Below are 17,225 nucleotides of genomic sequence, written 5' to 3'. Positions count from 1 at the left end.
GCCAGGACACTGGTTCCAGCACAGTTCAAATGAAGCCCTTCCCAATGGAACAGCTCCCTCTTTCCCCAGTACTGGTGCTAGTGCCCCTTGAAGCAAAACCCCTGCCTCCCACACCACTCTGAGCCACGCATTTAACTTTCTAATCTGCTTATCCCTGTACCTATTGGCGCGTGGCTCAGGTAACAATCCAGAAATGATTACCTTTGAGGTTCTGCTTTCCAGTTTGGACCCCAACTCCTCAAACTCTTTCAGCAGAACCTCATTCCTAGTTCTACCTATGTTGTTGGTTCCTATGTGGACCACGACAAATAGATCCTCCCCTCCCCACTCCAAGTTCTTCTCCAGCTGCGAAGAGATGTCTTTAACCCTGGCACTGGGCAGACAAGACAACCTTCGAAACTCCCGGTCGCAGCTGCGGATAACAGTATCTATCTCTCTACCACAACTACATTCCCTTTCACTCCCCCCACTTGAATGGCCTCCTGCACCATGGTGTCATGTTTAGCCTGCTCATCCATCCTGCAGGCTTTTCCTTCATCCACACAGGCAACAAAAACCTCAAAGGCTGAGGCTCCTCCAGCATTGCACCCCGGGTCCCCTTACCTGCCTAAGTTGCACACTCACCTGTTCTTGACCACTAACTAGACTTGCACCTAACCTACCTAACCTAAGGGGTGTGACTACCTACTGGATCAAAGTGTCCAGGTAATGTTCCCCCTCCCTGATGCCCTGCAATATCTGCACCTCAGACTCCAGCTCAACAACTCTGAGCTGAAGTGTCTCAAGATGCAGGCACTTACTGCAAATGTGGATGAGTGTGAAAGGAATGGCTTGGTCATTGTAGAGATGCCTTATGGTGCTGATGTGCGGTGGTGCCAGCCTGGCACATCATGTGACAGCCAGGGTATACAACATTAAATAAAGTAAATCTGGCCATGGTGAGGCCATCCCTGGCGTCCCAGGCAGCAATGTGGTCGGATGCTGATGCCCTGTGTCCTGTGCAACACCAGGAGAAGTTTGTTGTTGTTGGTGATGCTGCTGGTATGTTTAGTGATGTTGGAGTTGGGGCTAATCGTGGTGGTATTCTGAGGACCAAGGTGAGATTTGGTCAAGGGCACCGATGCTGCTGGACTAGATGGCAGCTGAAGTTGAGATGACAGAAGTGATCTGTCAGTTGTGGGAGAGGTTGCTCCAAGGAGGTGACAGTGGATCGAGAGTTCACTGCAAACTCTTCCAACCTGCATTCAACTAAAAGTGTCTTCCAAATACTGAAGGATTCTGCCTTTGAAATTGGAAAATGAACAGCTGTGAAATGGTAGCTTTTATATCAGTTCTGCAGCCGTCAGCTAGTCAAAGCAAAGGAGAGTCATTGAGAATCTGACACTTACCTGACATGATGGCCGAGCGACAGGAAGCTGCTGAAAAACTTGACAAAATGTTAAGGGGTCGAAATTCGGTACCCATGTTTTTGAGACGGCGTCACCGCCTGAGTGCTGATTTTACCGCTGGCCATCAGGTGCAGGCTCCAACTGCCAAATTCAGTTTTATGCCCAAAGATGAGAGAGCAGCGCTAAAAAGTGGCGTTGCACACTCATCCTCAGGCGGGAGTTCAGGAGGCCTACTGAATTTCGCATCGGGAGGCTGCCACCATGCTAGCTGGAAAACGGGAAGAAAGAAAAAAAACGTCAAACTTCTCCCACTCACACACAAACTTCCTCACTGTTACAACTAAGGAACAAATGAAGAAAAAAAGAAAAAAACTTACCTTGCTCTCTAGCCGATTCCACCTGAGTTCCGCTGTTTACTCACCATTTTTTCCAGGCTGCAAGAACGCCTGCCGGAAAGGCTGACGTTCAAACTAAATATCGCAGTAGAGGCGCCAAGGAGGCGTTGCACGCTGGATGATGTCACCACGTGGGTGGCGTTAGCCGGCACAGCGTTAGCTCTTGGTGCTTCTGCCAAAGAGCCGACTGAATTTCAGCCGGGACGTGGACGCTGCTTACCATCGAAGGTAAGCCTTTGCCGCCCATTAGCCGCCTCCCTCTGGCGGTAACGGGTGGTGTTAGAAACTGAATTTTGACCCCTAAATACCTGGTAAAATTCTTTATAAATACCTCTTAATAATTGGCTGGCTCGCCTCGTGGTGTCGGATCTGGAAACTGACGAGGAGGCGGGTTCAGAGCGGGATCCAGCCCCGCTGTCAATCACGGCCATTTGGACAGCAGGCCTGCCTCACCCCACCCACCCCCCCCCCCCCACCTCCAAACCCACACTCGCAGGGCTGGAAAGATTCCAGTCACAGTATCCATTTCCTCAAAATATTTTTAATTAATCGTTTTCATATCTCCTGGAGATAATGCCATCACATGTAATAACCATGGCCTAACTGAGCCACGTATATGGTATTTATAAATACAGATCACCAGCAGAGAGAGGTTTAAACCGGAAACAACAACCGAAAATGCTGGAGTCATTTAGCACGTCGGGCACCATTAATGGAGGGAACTAACAAATTGATTTGTTTGCATGAACAGACCCTTTGTCAAGAAGGCTCAATCAGTTCTGCCTAATTTAATAAAACAGAAAATGCTAGAAATAAACAGCTGGACCTTTTGTATCTGAAAAGAAAAATAGAAAGATTTTGGGTGTAGGCCCTCCAACAGAGAGAGGATCGGGGCCGAAGCGTTGGTGAGGTGAGAGAAGCATTGGGGCCATAGGATCGGGGGTGGGGGGGGAGAATCGGGGGAGGAATGCATCAAAGCCAGAGAATCAGTGGGAAGCGGGGGGAGGGGAGAGGGGTAAGAGAGATACATCAGGGCTGACCTGAGGATCATCAGTGGGAGGGAAGCATTGGGGCAGGCCTGAAGATCATCAGGTGGGGGGGAGTCCGGGAAGACAATCTAAGGTCTCGTGTAGGGTGGAGGGGGGAGTCGGAGGCCTCGTAGGGGGTCTCATCAACTTGTGGCGGAGAATATCGTCTACATTAAATGGGCAACTCTTAAGATTCACTCCTACAGCAAATTAGGGCTCATTGCATTTTCTCTGTCTAACCACCTGTGCTTCCTGTTCAGATACGAGATGACAACAAGAGGCAGCATCCTTGTTTGGTGAATTTTGATAAACTACCAGAACAAGAGAGAAACTACAATTTACAAATGTCCCTTGAAACTTTAAAGTAGGTTTTAAAATCCTGTTCAGTATTTAAGATGGAGAACTATTTATTACATCAGCTTGCTCTTTATTTCCAGTTTGTTGAAGAGTTTAAGGGGTCTATTGAAATATCTTTACAGGACCTTACTGGCATTTGGCTGTCATGTTGTTCACATTAAACCAAAAGCTGAAGAAGACTTGCAAAGAATGAAACTTCCCAAAAAGTAAGTTTATTCCAGTGTCGCTGAGAGGTTTGTGTTCACAGATCAGTGTATTTGGCTCTTTTATATTATATATTATAGCTCTCGGTCTTCATTATATTATTTATTTAATAATCATTTTGTTAACTTTTCAAAATAATGTGCATAGTACCATTTTTTGGACCAACTCGATGCTTTTGAATTACACTAGCTTTCAGGATCACAGAGGTTTCCTCATCAGGTGAGAAACTGTTAACCATTATCATTCCTGCCCATTAAACACAATTCATTTAAGAGATGTATGGTTCGGAAGTGTGCTATAGGAACATGACAATGTAGCAACAAGAAAAGGCCATTGCTGTACTCGAGTTTTCTCCCTCAACAAAGATCTCCTTTAGGAGCCCAGCTGATAATTTTATTTAAGTGAATGAATTTACGAAATGTGACAGGGTGGAAATGTGCAATGCTTCAACACAAAGCATAAAAATAACCTTCATAAGGTCATGGGTGATCACTGATGAGACTTTCTATTGGGCTTAAATTGAGATGAGTAAGCAGTTGCAGATACCAAACATATACACCAAAATTGGATGTGCATTTTAAAGGTTCATCTCCTGCTCTGCAACTGCAGAGAACAGAGTCAGCATACATCAGTTGTACCAAATATACATTGACCATGGAATTTCTAGGCTCCAGGAGGGTGGACAAGAAGATCCCCATCCGATGAGACTAGTAATATTAGGCAGAATCTGGTTACTGCAGGATTCGGTCATATTTGCATTAGCTCTTTAAATTCTGGTAGAGGGGCCGTCGATTAATCTTCCGCCCATCCCTCTACATCAAAGAGACGTGTTTGAGAGAGTTCCCAGGCTTCCCTAAGATATTCTATCCATTCCACCCTCAGTGGGTCTCACTGCAACTCACACTAGCTGAGAGCTGGACCTAACAATTACCTTAGTCTACTAAAGGTCTACCTTAGTCCAGAGAAGGCAGAATAGCTTTTCAGTTTTTTCCTCAGCCCAATCGAGCTTGGGGCACCTCAGGTGGAGTGGCTGTGGGCTGCTCTGCCTTCTGAAGGTGTTTCACGATGGGCACCACTGAAGTGTCCTTGCAGACATGATGCTCCTGCCCCGGCCATGCTAATGACCCTAACCCTGCAACTTGAGATGGGGTCAACTGCACTGGGTGTCACACTGCTGCACTTGTCCTGTGGAATGAGCCGCCAGACATTTCAGGGCCATTGCCTCTTTGAAGAAATTCTGGGGAGCTTGTTCTGGAATATAATTAGAATATTGAACTGAAAAGAGCCTACATATTTACAACAACAACAACTTATATTTATATAGCAGTTTTAACGTAGTGAAACGTCTCAAGGCGCTTCACAGGAGTATTGTGAGATAAAAAGTTTGACACTGAGCCACATAAGTAGAAATTAACACAGGTGACCAAAAGCTTGGTCAGAGAGGTAGCTTTTAAGGAGCTTTTTTACTAATGTGCGATTTACTGATGTGTTTCCTTGAAAGGCAGCCTAAAATAAACACTTTCTTGGATATCTTCTTCCACCATGTCTGCCTTAGCCTAAAGGAGTAATTTATCGGCTGCAGATATATTTTCTCCAGTTTGGACAGCTGTAGATGGGCTTTCGACTGATTTGCAGACGTGGCTCACACTAATCAGTCGAGACTCTGGGCCACATGGTTCCTCCTTGACATCACTGGGATGGCCTGGAAACATGGGTGTCTGACGTGGCGGGTAGTCTTTCATGCTTAAAAAGCAGAAAATACCAAGGCATTTGTTTTGCCAATTTTATTGAAACTAAACTGTGGGAAATTACTTTGAGCAATAAGGACTTCTCCTCGGCTTTCATTCTCCTTTATGCTGAAAGAGAAAATTAACCAAGAAATTTAATTATGCTTTTGATCCTAAATTTGTCTGCATTCTGTATAGAATATTTGATTACTTTTAAGCAATTTAGCTATCCTTTAGTTGAGGCAAATTGATTAAAAATATACTTGTATTGTCTCACCGAATAAAATATTTTTATTTTGCAATTTAATCAAATTTACTTGTAATGCTATATATGCCCATTTTTATTGGATTTTAGTTACATGATGTCAAACGGCTATAAGCCCGCTCCGCTGGACCTTTCAAATGTCAAACTACTCACGACCCAAGAAGTTCTGGTTGACAAGCTGGCAGAAAATGCACATAATGTCTGGGCGAAAGACAGGATCAAGCAAGGATGGACCTATGGCATCCAACAAGTAATTATCATTAACTGGAGTAATACATAAAATAACATTTTCCCAGGCACACTAATTTAATATCACTGCAATAAGATATTACCTTGTTGAGATAAGTTTGTAATTGCAAATGAAGGAATTGCAGAGTGAAGAGCCTGACTGAGACTAAAAACAGAAAGGATGTTAGCAGTGAAAACTTTAGCACTAGTATTCATACAAAGTCCTCTGCTTTGATCTTAAATTCTCAACAATATTTTGACATCAGTAAAATATTCTTTTGTGTCATTTGTTGAGCATGTGACATCATTGTGTATTTACTGCATGTTAATGTAATACAATGGAGCCTCATTATTACAAGCTTTGCTACAAGCCTATTACTATATAACAAAATGTTTCGATTGGCCTCACCAGAAGCTGCAAAATTCATCATTTTATAAGAATTGCTGGTCCCAAGGATTATTAAAAAGGAGGCATGACTGCATTCATTTGGTATATTTTAATGTTAGTCATTGGACATCTAACAGAACATTCTTTCTGTTTGTATTTTCAACTGGAATTTATGGATAACCCTGTAAAATTAGAATACAGATAAATGAAGATACTTGTACAAAACCTATGTGATGATATTGCCTGTCACTTCCTGTAGGATATCAAGAACAAAAGGAACCCTCGACTGGTGCCATATAGCCTCCTTGATGAGCGAACCAAAAAGTCAAACAGAGACAGTTTACGTGAGGCAATTCGCACTTTGATTGGCTACGGTTACAATATTGAACCATCCGACCAGGAAACCGGTGAGCACAGTTACTATAGATCAATTCATTAATCTGAGAATATCAAAATACAATACAGTAAGTTTATAAAGTATTATGGCCAATGTAGAAACATCGGTCAGAGTTATTCCAAAAATATATTATATATTCCTGTAATAAGATGCTCCTGGAGTTGATAATTATTGATTTTGTCAGCTAATCTTTCTCAAAACCTTTTTTTCTTGGTTTATTGCTTTGCTTGCTGTTTGGCTGAAATCACAGCCAGCTGTTCCCTTGGGCTATTTTGCTGTACATGGTGGCTGCAATCTGTACAGGTCTGCCAAGTGGAATATTGCACGGGGAAGTACAGAATAAGATTTATTGCCAGAAAATATGCCATTAATCTGCCCAAGTTTGGGGAGGGGGGGTGGGAGGTGGGGTGGTGGTGGGAGATGGAATTCCTTTTGGGGAATTTTGTTTTCTAGATGAAAAATGCATTTTTATAATTCTGGCACAGCTTCTGCAACCTTTTATTTGGTCTAAATGAAACTTGCACAAAATGTATCATTTTAAGTGCTGACATTGCAGCACAAGACATCAGCAATAGCAGAGAAAATTACCATCTCTGATTTATTTGCTAGCAGTGTAAAAATTCAAACCAGTGCTTCACATATAAATTATTCTTTGTATCAGGTACTTGGGCAATATTTAGCACAGAAATTTCTTGTAAAATTTGGGAGTTAGAATTTTGAGGTAAAAGTTCCAGTAAAAGTTGTAGTTTGAATGGTTTGGATATTTATTCCATACCTAGATTGAAGTAAAATTCTCATCTCCTTATCCCAGATATTAACAAAAACATAAATTCTAAAACCTATCACACCCCATAAATCAAAATATGCAATTAGTGTTTGCCTTGCTTCTTGAATTGCCTATTTTTCCTTCATTCCTAAGAAGCAAACAAAGGTAAGTGCACAAGTGGCGTTTATGTGCTGCAATTTCTATATAAAACCAGAACTTGTCTTGGATTGCATGAAACAATGTATTGGTGCTCACTTGTCTATGAAACCATCGATAGTCCATGTGACGCGCCGTTGTGGAATTACTCCCGCTAGCCCTTCACGGGTGTTCTGCCAGCCATACCATTGTGAATATTGTTACAATGTCCAGGCAGCTTTCCAAACCATACATCAAGTGCTAGCTGGCTGACATCGTACCAAGTCACTGAAAGTCTCTCACCTGAATGCAGCAATGTAACTTTATCCTTCTGGACCAAGGAATTATAATCAATTAGACATTCTACTTACTATTTTACCAACGGGAAGCACACAATATCTACAATGGATTGATTAGTGAATTAATTATTAATGCTACAAAAACCTCACCTGAACAACAATTTTCATGGATGATTGCACAGAAATATTCTAGAGCTAAATTTATGCTACGTGAAATATAGATACCTATACAGTGCTTATTGTCTTACCCCTCCTTTGAGTGGCGGAGGCCAATCTTGATGCTTGTGGTAGACAAATGGCAATATTGTGTCTCTTGAAACCAAGAGGTTGGATACTATGAAGCACCAAAGAAGCCCAGGCCAGCCCCAATTCTCCAGTCTTCACTCTCAGTGTGCTGGGTTTCCCACTGGCACTGCAGAATTATCCTTAATGTCGGATGAGATGTCAGAAAGTGGAAGCCTACGAGATGATATTAAAATGCAAAAACTGTCTAAGACAGCCACTGAGATCAGAAGTTATTTTAGTTTTTCATTGTGACCATAGCTACTTGTGAATTGGCGATTTTAAAAGCAGCTTTTCTATAAATTATTACATTTGGGAGTAAATTGTAAGGAACTAAGTTAACATCGTCCAACAAACAGAAAAGAAAGAAAGAGTTTAGGGAACTAGGGGAGAGATTAAAAAGCAGGACCTCAAAGGTAGTAATCTCCAGATTATTCCGTGCCACGTGCTAGTGAGCACAGAAATAGGATAGAGCAGATGAACATGTGGCTGGAGAGATGGTGCAGGGGAGAGGGCTTTAGATTTCTGAGGCATTGGGACCGCTTCTAGGGGAGGTGAGACCTGTACAAGCTGAATGGATTGCACCTCAACAGAGCCTGGACCAATATCCTCGCGGGGTGGTGGGCGGGGGGGGGGGAGCGGGGCAGGTGCTAGTGCTGTTGGGGAGGATTTAAACTAGCTTGTCAGGAGGATGAGAACCTGAGAATAGATTTAATAGGGAGGGAAGTAAAGTTGTGATTAAAAATCAAGAATGTAGAAAGTGAATATGAAGGACAGAGGAAACAAGAGCTAGAAAGTAGTCAACAAGGAGGTCTAGCTGTACTAAATGGTATATATGTAGTGTCTCTGCACCTTGCTACAAACTCACACGAGTCATGTATATATCAGACACGGTCATTCTGTGACCTTCACTTTATTCCCAGGACCAAAGAGTGCTGACCCTGGGTGGACCTCCCCTTTTATACCTGGAAACCCAGGTGAGGAGTGTCTCCTGCAAGCTCACCCCCTGTGGTCAAGGTGTGCATTTCAAGGGTACAGGTACAGTGTGCATGAGTTACAGTTACATAACTATTGTCATTGCAAGATGGTGAAATACATGACATCACCTCCCTCCTTAAGTCTTTTAGTTTCAGAGGTTAAGTCTATCGGGTGGTCAACGCTCTCTCGTGGAGCGCCGCAGTTGTGGCTCTGGTGGCTGAGCCTCAGCACGCTTCTCTGTCACTTGAGGTGATTCTGGCCACCGGCTCTGTGCATGCTGAGGGCTGTCTTTGTTGCTCGTACGCTGGCAGTGGTGTGGGTGCTATCTCATCATGCTCTTCTTCCAGTTCCTCCATGTCTATGCTGAACCTTGTCTTTACTTGGTCCAAGTGTTTGCGGCATATCTGCCCATTGTTTAGTCTGACCACCATGACCCTGTTTCCTTCTTTGCCAATTACGGTGCCCTCAAGCCATTTGGGTCCCAAAGCATGGTGAAGAACAAATACCGGTCATCTATTTCTATACACCTCCCCCTTGAGCTTCAATCATGGAGCTCGGTTTGGAACTGAAGCTTGCCCTCAACAATGTCTGCCAGGGCTGAGTGAATGAGGGACAGCCGCGTCTTGAGCGTGCGTTTCATGAGGAGTTCCGCTGGCAGGACTCCCGTGAGCGAGTGCGGCCGGTACCTGTAGGCCAGCAGGAGGCGCAATAGGCGGTACTGAAGAGAGGGTCCTTGGATGCGTAGCATGTCCTGCTTTATGACTTAGACCGCCCGTTCCGCCTGGCCATTGGAAGCCGGCTTGAACAGCGCTGTCCAGACGTGCTTGATCCCATTGCCCGACATAAACTCCTGGAATTCATGGCTGGTAAAACACGGGCCATTGTCACTGACCAAGATGTCCGGCAAGCCATGGGTCACGAAAACTGTACGCAGAATCTCCACAGTGATGGATGTCATGCATGAATTCAATATGATGCACTCGATCCACTTCGAGTATGCATCGAGAACGATCAGCAACATTTTCCCCATGAACGGGCCCGCATAGTCTACGTGAATGCATGACCATGGCCTGGTGGGCCAGGGCCACGGGCTGAGTGGGGCCTCCCTGGGGGCATTGACCAGCTGGGCACACATCGTGCATCTGCGAACCCAGTGTTCCAGGTCTGAGTCAATCCCCGGCCACCATACATGTGACCGGGCAATGGCCTTCATTAACATGATGTCAGGGTGCTTGCTGTGGAGTTCCCTGATGAACACTTCCCTTCCTTTCTGGGGCATGACTACCCAGCTGCCCCATAACAGGCAGTCGGCTTGGATGGAGAGTTCATCCATCCGTCTCTGAAACGGCCGGACTTCTTCGGGGCACGCCCAGTGTGCGGGCGCCCAATTCCCAATCAGGACACATTTCTTTATCATGGATAGGAGGGGGTCCCTGTTGGTTCAGAGTTTGATCTGTCGGGCTGTGATGGGGGAGCCCGCAATGTCAAAAGCGTCAATGGCCATGACCATCTCGGCGCTCTGCTCTGGCGCCCCCTCGGTGGTGGCCAGTGGGAGCCTGCTGAGTGCGTCAGGGCAATTTTCGGTGCCTGGCCAGTGTCGTATAGTGTAGTCATACGCAGCCAGCGTGAGGGTCCATCGCTGTATGCGAGCTGACGCGTTAGCGTTTACAGCCTTGTTGTCGGACAACAGGGATGTTAACGGCTTGTGGTCCGTCTCTAGCTCGAACTGTCTACCGAAAAGGTACTGGTGCATCTTTTTCACACCGTACACACACGCGAGTGCCTCCTTCTCGACCATGCCGTATCCACGCTCTGCCTGGGAGAGCGACCTGGAGGCGTAAGCCATCGGTTGGAGTTGGCCGTCATCATTTCCCTGCTGCAACACACACCCAACCTCGTAGGATGACGCATCGCATGTTAAAACCAGTTTTTTACAGGGGTCATACAAAGTCAACAGTTTGTTGGAACACAGCAGGTTCCTCGCCTTATTGAAAGCCCGTTCTTGACTGTCCCCCCCAAAACCATTCACACCCTTTACGGAGGAGCATGTGTAACGGCTCCAACAATGTGCTTAAGTTCGGCAGAAAGTTCCCAAAATAGTTCAAAAGTCCCAGGAATGATCGCAACTCCGATGTGTTGCCGGGCCTGGGCGCCCGGCGAATCGCCTCAGTTTTTGATTCAGTGGGCCAGATCCCGTCTGCAGCAACCCACCTGCCTAGGAACTTGACCTCTGGGGCCAAAAACATGCACTTGGCCTTTTTCAGCCGCAAGCCTACCCGATCCAATCGGCGTAGCACCTCCTTCAGGTTGCGGAGGTGTTCCTCGGTGTCTCGACCTGTTATAAGGATGTCGTCTGGAATATGACCGTTCCAGGGATGGACTTGAGCAAGCTTTCCATGTTTCGCTGAAAGATAGCCACTGCCGAACGAATGCCATACGGGCACTTGTTGTAGACAAGTAATCCTTTGTGCGTCGTGATGGTGCTCAGAAGCTTGGAATCTTCTGCCAGTTCGAGAGTCATGTAGGCCGAAGTGAGGTCCAGCTTAGTGAACAGCTTTCCACCTACCAGTGTGGCAAAGAGGTTCTCCGCTCTCGGAATCGGGTATTGGTCTTGCAGCGACACTCGGTTGATGGTGGCTTTGTAGTCGCCACAAATCCTAACCGAGCCATCTGCTTTGAGGACGGGAACGATGGGACTTGCCCAGTCGCTGAATTCAACGGCCGAAATTATGCCCTCTCTGAGCAGCCTGTCCAGTTCACTTTCAATTTTCTCACGCATCACGTACGGCACGGCTCCGGCTTTGTGATGCACTGGTCTGGCATCTGGAGTGATGCGTATCACTACTTTAGTGCCCTTGAACGTTCCGACACCGGGTTGAAACAGTGACTCGAATTTTTGCAATACCTGCGAGCATGAACTTCGCTCCACGAATGAAATGGCGTGCATTTCCAATTCATCTCAGCTAGCCAACTCCTCCCCAAAAGCGTGGGGCCATTTCCCAGAACAATCCAGAGTGGCAGCCGCTTCTGTAATCCATTATGCGTTACCACCAAGTTTGCACTGCCCAGCACTGGGATGATCTCTTTGGTGTACGTATGTAGCTGCGTCTCAATGCGTTCCAGTTTGGGCCTGCTAGCTCTGTGTGGCCATAGTCTCTCAAATTGTTGGGCGCTCATGAGTGACTGGCTAGCTCCCGTATCCAGCTCCATGTGCACCAGGATGCCATTCAGTAAGACATTCATCATCATGGGTGGCATTTTAGTGTATGAGCTGTGGACGTCAGCCACGTGAACTCTCTGAACTTCAGCATCCATGGTTGTTCCCCAGGCCTCATCCTGCATTGCAGACCCCTCGTCTGGTTCCTCTGTCTCGCAGGCTAGCCTCACTACTGCCTTTTTGCACATCCTGGCCAAGTGTCCACTGACATTACAAATCCTACAGGTATAGAGCTGGAACTTGCAGCTTTTGGCAGTGTGTCTACCCCAATACCTCCAGCATGAGCTGAGATTGCTGTTAACAAAAGGACTATTCCCAGGCATTCCTCTCTGATGGCCGTTTGGCTGTTTCTAAGCACTCTGATGGAGGGTGTTAAGGGATGCATTGTTCCTCATGATGGCGTGAATTGCCGATCCCTTTTCCATTGTCCCTGTTGCGGGCCCACCCTGGAGCTTGTTGCTGCCTGGGCGGTGTCGAATTGCCCTTGCCTACCTGCTTGGGCGGTGTCGAATTGCCCTTGCCTGCCTGCGGGGTTCTGTATCACTTTTACAACATTAACTCCCTGGTTCATTGCAACGTTAAAACCAGGGCTGCGTGCGTAAATTAGCTTGGTCTCCTCTTCCCCTGCCATAAAGGTCTGAGCTATCAACGCCACCCCTTCTAAAGTCAGGTCCTTGGTCTTTATGAGCTTCCTGAAAATGCCAGCATGATTCATGCCCTTGATGAAAAAGTCCCTTAACATCTCCCCCCTTGCAGGCATTGGAGAACTTACAGAGACTGGCCAAACGCTGCAATTCCGCCACGAAGTCTGAGACATTTTGACCCTCCCGACGCCCGTGAGAGTAGAACCGGTGCCGGGCCATATGTACGCTACTAGCCGGCTTGAGATGCTCACTGATCAGCTGGCTGAGCTCTTCGAAGGATTTGTCCGCTGGCTTTTGGGGTGCGAGCATGTCTTTCATCAGCGCGTACGTCTGTGGACCACAGCTGGTCAATAGATGCGCCCTCCGCTTGTCAGCCGCTGTCTCTTCCAGCCAGTCCTTTGTAACAAAGCTCTGCTGGAGTCTTTCCACAAAGTCATCCCAGTCCTCACCCACACAGTAGCGTTCCTCTGTGCCACCGGTGGCCATCCTCGTGGTTCAGTGATTCCCGTTTCTCGTCGCCAAATGTAGTGTCTCTGCACCTTGTTACAAACTCACACGAGGCATGTATATATCAGACACGGTCACTCTGTGACCTTCACTTTATTCCCAGGAACAAGGCGTGCTGACCCTGGTTGGGACCTCCCCTTTTATACCTGGAAACCCAGGTGAGGGGTGTCTCCAGCAAGCTCACCCACTGTGGTCAGGGTGTGCATTTCAAGGGTACAGGTACAGTGTGCATGAGTTACAGTTACATAACTATTGTCATTGCAAGATGGTGAAATACATGACAATATACTTCAATGCAAGGAGTATAGCAAATAAGACAGATGAGCTGAGAGCACAGGTAGACACTTGGGAGTATGATATTATACCTATTACAGAGACATAGCTAAAAGAGGGGCAAATATGGCAGCTCAACATTCCTCGTGATAGGATTTTCAGATGGGATAGAGAGGGGGGCAAAAAGGGAGGGAGGGGTGGCAGTATTGATTAAAGAAACTATTATAGCTGTGAGGAGGGATGATATGTTAGAGGGATCATCAAACGAAGCCATCGAACTGAAAAACAAAAAAGGGGCGATCACACTACTGGGCATGTACTATAGACCCCCAAACAGTGAGAGGGAGATAGGAGAGCAAATATGTGGACAAATTTCTGAGAAATGCAAAAATTTAGGGCAGTAATAATAGGGGATTTCAACTATCCTAATATTGGGCCCAAGTTTCCACATGATTCGCGCCTGATTTTTAGGAGCAACTGGTGGAGAACGGACTATTTTAGAAATCGCAATTCTCCACATTTTTTTTTCTGCAGTTCTAGTCAGGTAGAACAGTTCTAGTTTAGAACAGAATTTTTTCTTCAAAAGGGGGCGTGTCCGGCCACTGATGCCTGATTTCAAAGTTTCCACAGTGAAAATGTACTCCAAACTAAAAGTAGAATGGAGCCAGTGAAGATTTTTGTAGAACTGAAAAAACCTGTTCTACACATTAAAAAGTCAGGCGCAGGTTACAAATTAGGCGTCCAGAACGAGGTGGGGGGGGGGGGCGAAGGGAACTCATTAAATTCGACAATAAATCCTTATTTATACTTCGACAAATATTATACAAATAAATCCAACTTGAATAAACATTTATAAGCCAAGAAAAGATTAAATAAACCATCTTCCTACCTGTGTGAAAGTGCTTCAGCCAGGGAGAATTCTGCAGCCGTTCGTGCCGCTGAGCGGGAGGGGGAGAGAGAGAGAGAGGGGGGGGGAGAGAGAGAGAGGGAGAGAGGGAGGGAGGGAGAGAGAGAGAGGGGAGGGAGAGAGAGAGGGGAGGGAGAGAGAGAGAGGGGGGGGAGGGAGGGAGAGAGGGGGGGGGAGGGAGAAAGAGAGAGAGAGAGAGGGGGGGGAAGAGAGAGAGAGAGAGAGAGAGGGGGGAGAGAGAGAGAGAGGAGGGAGGGAGAGAGAGGGGGAGGGAGGGAGGGACAGAGAGAGGGAGGGACAGAGAGGGGGAGGGAGGGAGGGTCAGAGAGGGGGAGGGATGGAGGGAGGGACAGAAAGGGGGAGGGAGGGAGAGAGAGGGGGAGGGAGGGAGGGAGGGAGAGAGAGGGGGAGGGAGAGGGAGGGAGGGAAGGAGAGAGGGAGGGGCGTCGGGTCAGGGAACAAGAGCGCGGGTCGGGTCAGTCATGGGGGGGGGGAGCGGGTCTCGGGTCGGAGCGGAGGTCGGGTCTCGGGTCGGGGCGGGGGGAGCGGGTCTCGGGTCCGGGAGGGGAGCGGGTGTCGGGTCGGGGCGGGGGGGAGCGGGTGTCGGGTCGGGTCTGATCGGCCGGGGGCCGGGGGGGGAGCGAGTGTCGGGTCTGGCCAGGCGGGGAGCAGGAGCTGGCCGTGGGAGGAGCCCCAGTGAGGCCATTGGGCCAGGGCTAGGGGCTGCGTACTTCAGGCCCCTCCCACACAGTTCGACGCCTGGAGCTACTGCACTTGCGTGCCGACTGTAGCACATGTGCAGAGGTCCCGGCACTGTTTTCAGCGCCGGGACCTGGCTCCGCCCCCCCACAGCTCGTGCTGGCTGCGCCGAGGGCCAGAGGACCTGTAAGTAGGTGCAGAATACCGAGGATTTTTTTGGGCGCCGTTTTAGGCGCGAAAAACAGGCGCCCAGCTCGGAGGGGAGCCCGTTTTTTTTCTTGTGGAAACTTGGGCCCATTAACTGGGACAAAATTAGTGTGAAGGGTATAGAGGGTGCAGAATTCCTAAAATGCATTCAAGAGAACTTATTTAGCCACTATGTAGCAAGCCCAACATGGGAGGGGGCGATTCTGAATTTAGTTTTAGGGAATGAAGCTGGGCAGGTGGAAGGGGTGAGAGCATTTAGGTGCTAGTGACCATAATTTGGTTAGATTTAAGGTAGTTATGGAAAACGATAAGGATAGACCAGGAATAAAAGTTCTAAATTGGGGAAAAGCCAATTTTGCTAAGCTGAAAAGTGATTCAGCCATAGTGGACTGGAAACAGCAACTTGAAGGTAAATTAGTGTCAGAGCAGTGGGAGGTATTCAAGGAGGAGATCCGGAGGGTTCAGGCCAAATATGTGCCCTTAAAGAAAAAGGGTGGGGGTAACAAATTTAGAGCCCCCTGGATGTCGAGGGACATACAGGGTAGGATAAAGAAAAAAAGGAAACTTATGACAGATACCGAGGGCTAAATGCTGCAGAATCTCTAGAGGAGTATAAAAAGTCCAGGAGTGAAATTAAAAAGGATATTAGGAAAGCAAAGAGAGAGCATGAAAAGTTCTTGGCAAGTCAAATCAAGGAAAACCCAAAGATGTTTTATAAATATATTAAAAGCAAGAGGATAACTAAAGAAAGGGTAGGGCCTATTCGAGACCATGAGAGTAATATGTGTGTGGAGGCAGAAGATGTGGGTATGGTCCTTAATGAATATTTTCCATCTGTTTTCACAAAGGAAAGGGACAATGCAGACACTGCTATCGAGGAGGAGTGTGAATTATTAGATGAAATAAACATAGTGAGAGAGGAGATATTAAGGGATTTAGCAGCTTTGAAAGTGGATAAGTCCCCAGGCCTGGATGAAATGTATCCCAGGCTGTTGCGAAGCAAAAAAGGAATTGGCAGAGGCTTTGACCTTCATTTTCTAATCCTCTCTGGCTTCAGGTGTGGTGCCAGAGGACTGGATGACTGCTAATGTGGTAACTTTGTTTAAGAAGGGAGAAAGGGATAGTTCAAATAATTACAGGCCAGTCAGTCTAACCTCAGTAGTGGAAAAATTATTGGAAAAAATCCTGAAGAACAGGATAAATCAGGGATAGTCAGCACAGATTTGTTAAGGGAAGGTCGATCTGACTAACTTGATTGAATTTTTCGAGGAGGTAACCAGGAGGGTCGATGAGGGCAGTACGTATGATGTAGTGTATATGGATTTTAGTAAAGCTTTTGATAAGGTCCCACATGACAGACTGGTCACGAAAGTAAAAGCCCATGGGATCCAGAACAAAGTAGCAAGTTGGATCCAAAATTGGCTCATGGTTGATGGGTGTTTTTCTAACTGGAAGGCTGTTTCCAGTGGAGCTCCGCAGGACTCAGTACTCGGTCCCTTGCTTTTTGTGGTATGCATTAATGATCTAGACTTGAATATAAGGGGTATGATTAAGAAGTTTGCAGATGTTACCAAAATCAGCTTTGTGATTGATAATGAAGAAGAAAGCTGCTGACTGCAGAAGATATCAATGAACTGGTCAGGTGGGCAGAACAGTGGCAAATGGAATTTAATCCGGAGAAGTGTGAGGTATTGCATTTGAGGAAAGTTAACAAGGAAAGGAAATACACATTAACTAGTAAGACACTGAAAAGAGTAGAGGAAGAAAAGGGACCTTGGAGTGCATGTCCACAGATCCCTGAAGGTAGCAAGCCAGGTAGGTAAGGTGGTTAAGAAGGCATACAAAATGCTTGCCTTTATTAGCTCAGGCATAGAATATAAGAACAGGGGGGGTTATGGTTGAACTATATAAAACAGCTGGAGTACTGCATGCAG

At 46.7% G+C, this 17,225-nt stretch overlaps 1 protein-coding gene across 4 annotated transcripts in view; it reads left to right on the top strand.

The window, feature by feature from the left end:
- ryr3 (ryanodine receptor 3) overlaps window positions 1–17,225 on the top strand; it is a 561,329-nt gene that overhangs the window by 240,917 nt on the left and 303,187 nt on the right. For all 4 annotated transcript variants that reach the window (XM_070878983.1, XM_070878984.1, XM_070878982.1 and 1 more), the window contains exons 22-25: window positions 3,072–3,175; window positions 3,291–3,374; window positions 5,455–5,614; window positions 6,240–6,387. In XM_070878983.1, the coding sequence (XP_070735084.1) occupies window positions 3,072–3,175; window positions 3,291–3,374; window positions 5,455–5,614; window positions 6,240–6,387 (496 nt within the window). The remainder of the gene's footprint in view (window positions 1–3,071; window positions 3,176–3,290; window positions 3,375–5,454; window positions 5,615–6,239; window positions 6,388–17,225) is intronic.

The sequence above is a fragment of the Pristiophorus japonicus genome, chromosome 4 (assembly GCF_044704955.1).
Source record: "Pristiophorus japonicus isolate sPriJap1 chromosome 4, sPriJap1.hap1, whole genome shotgun sequence".
Lineage (NCBI taxonomy): Eukaryota > Metazoa > Chordata > Chondrichthyes > Pristiophoridae > Pristiophorus > Pristiophorus japonicus.
The sequence above is the reverse complement of the archived record's forward strand: the minus strand, read 5'-3'. Positions and strand labels throughout refer to the sequence as shown.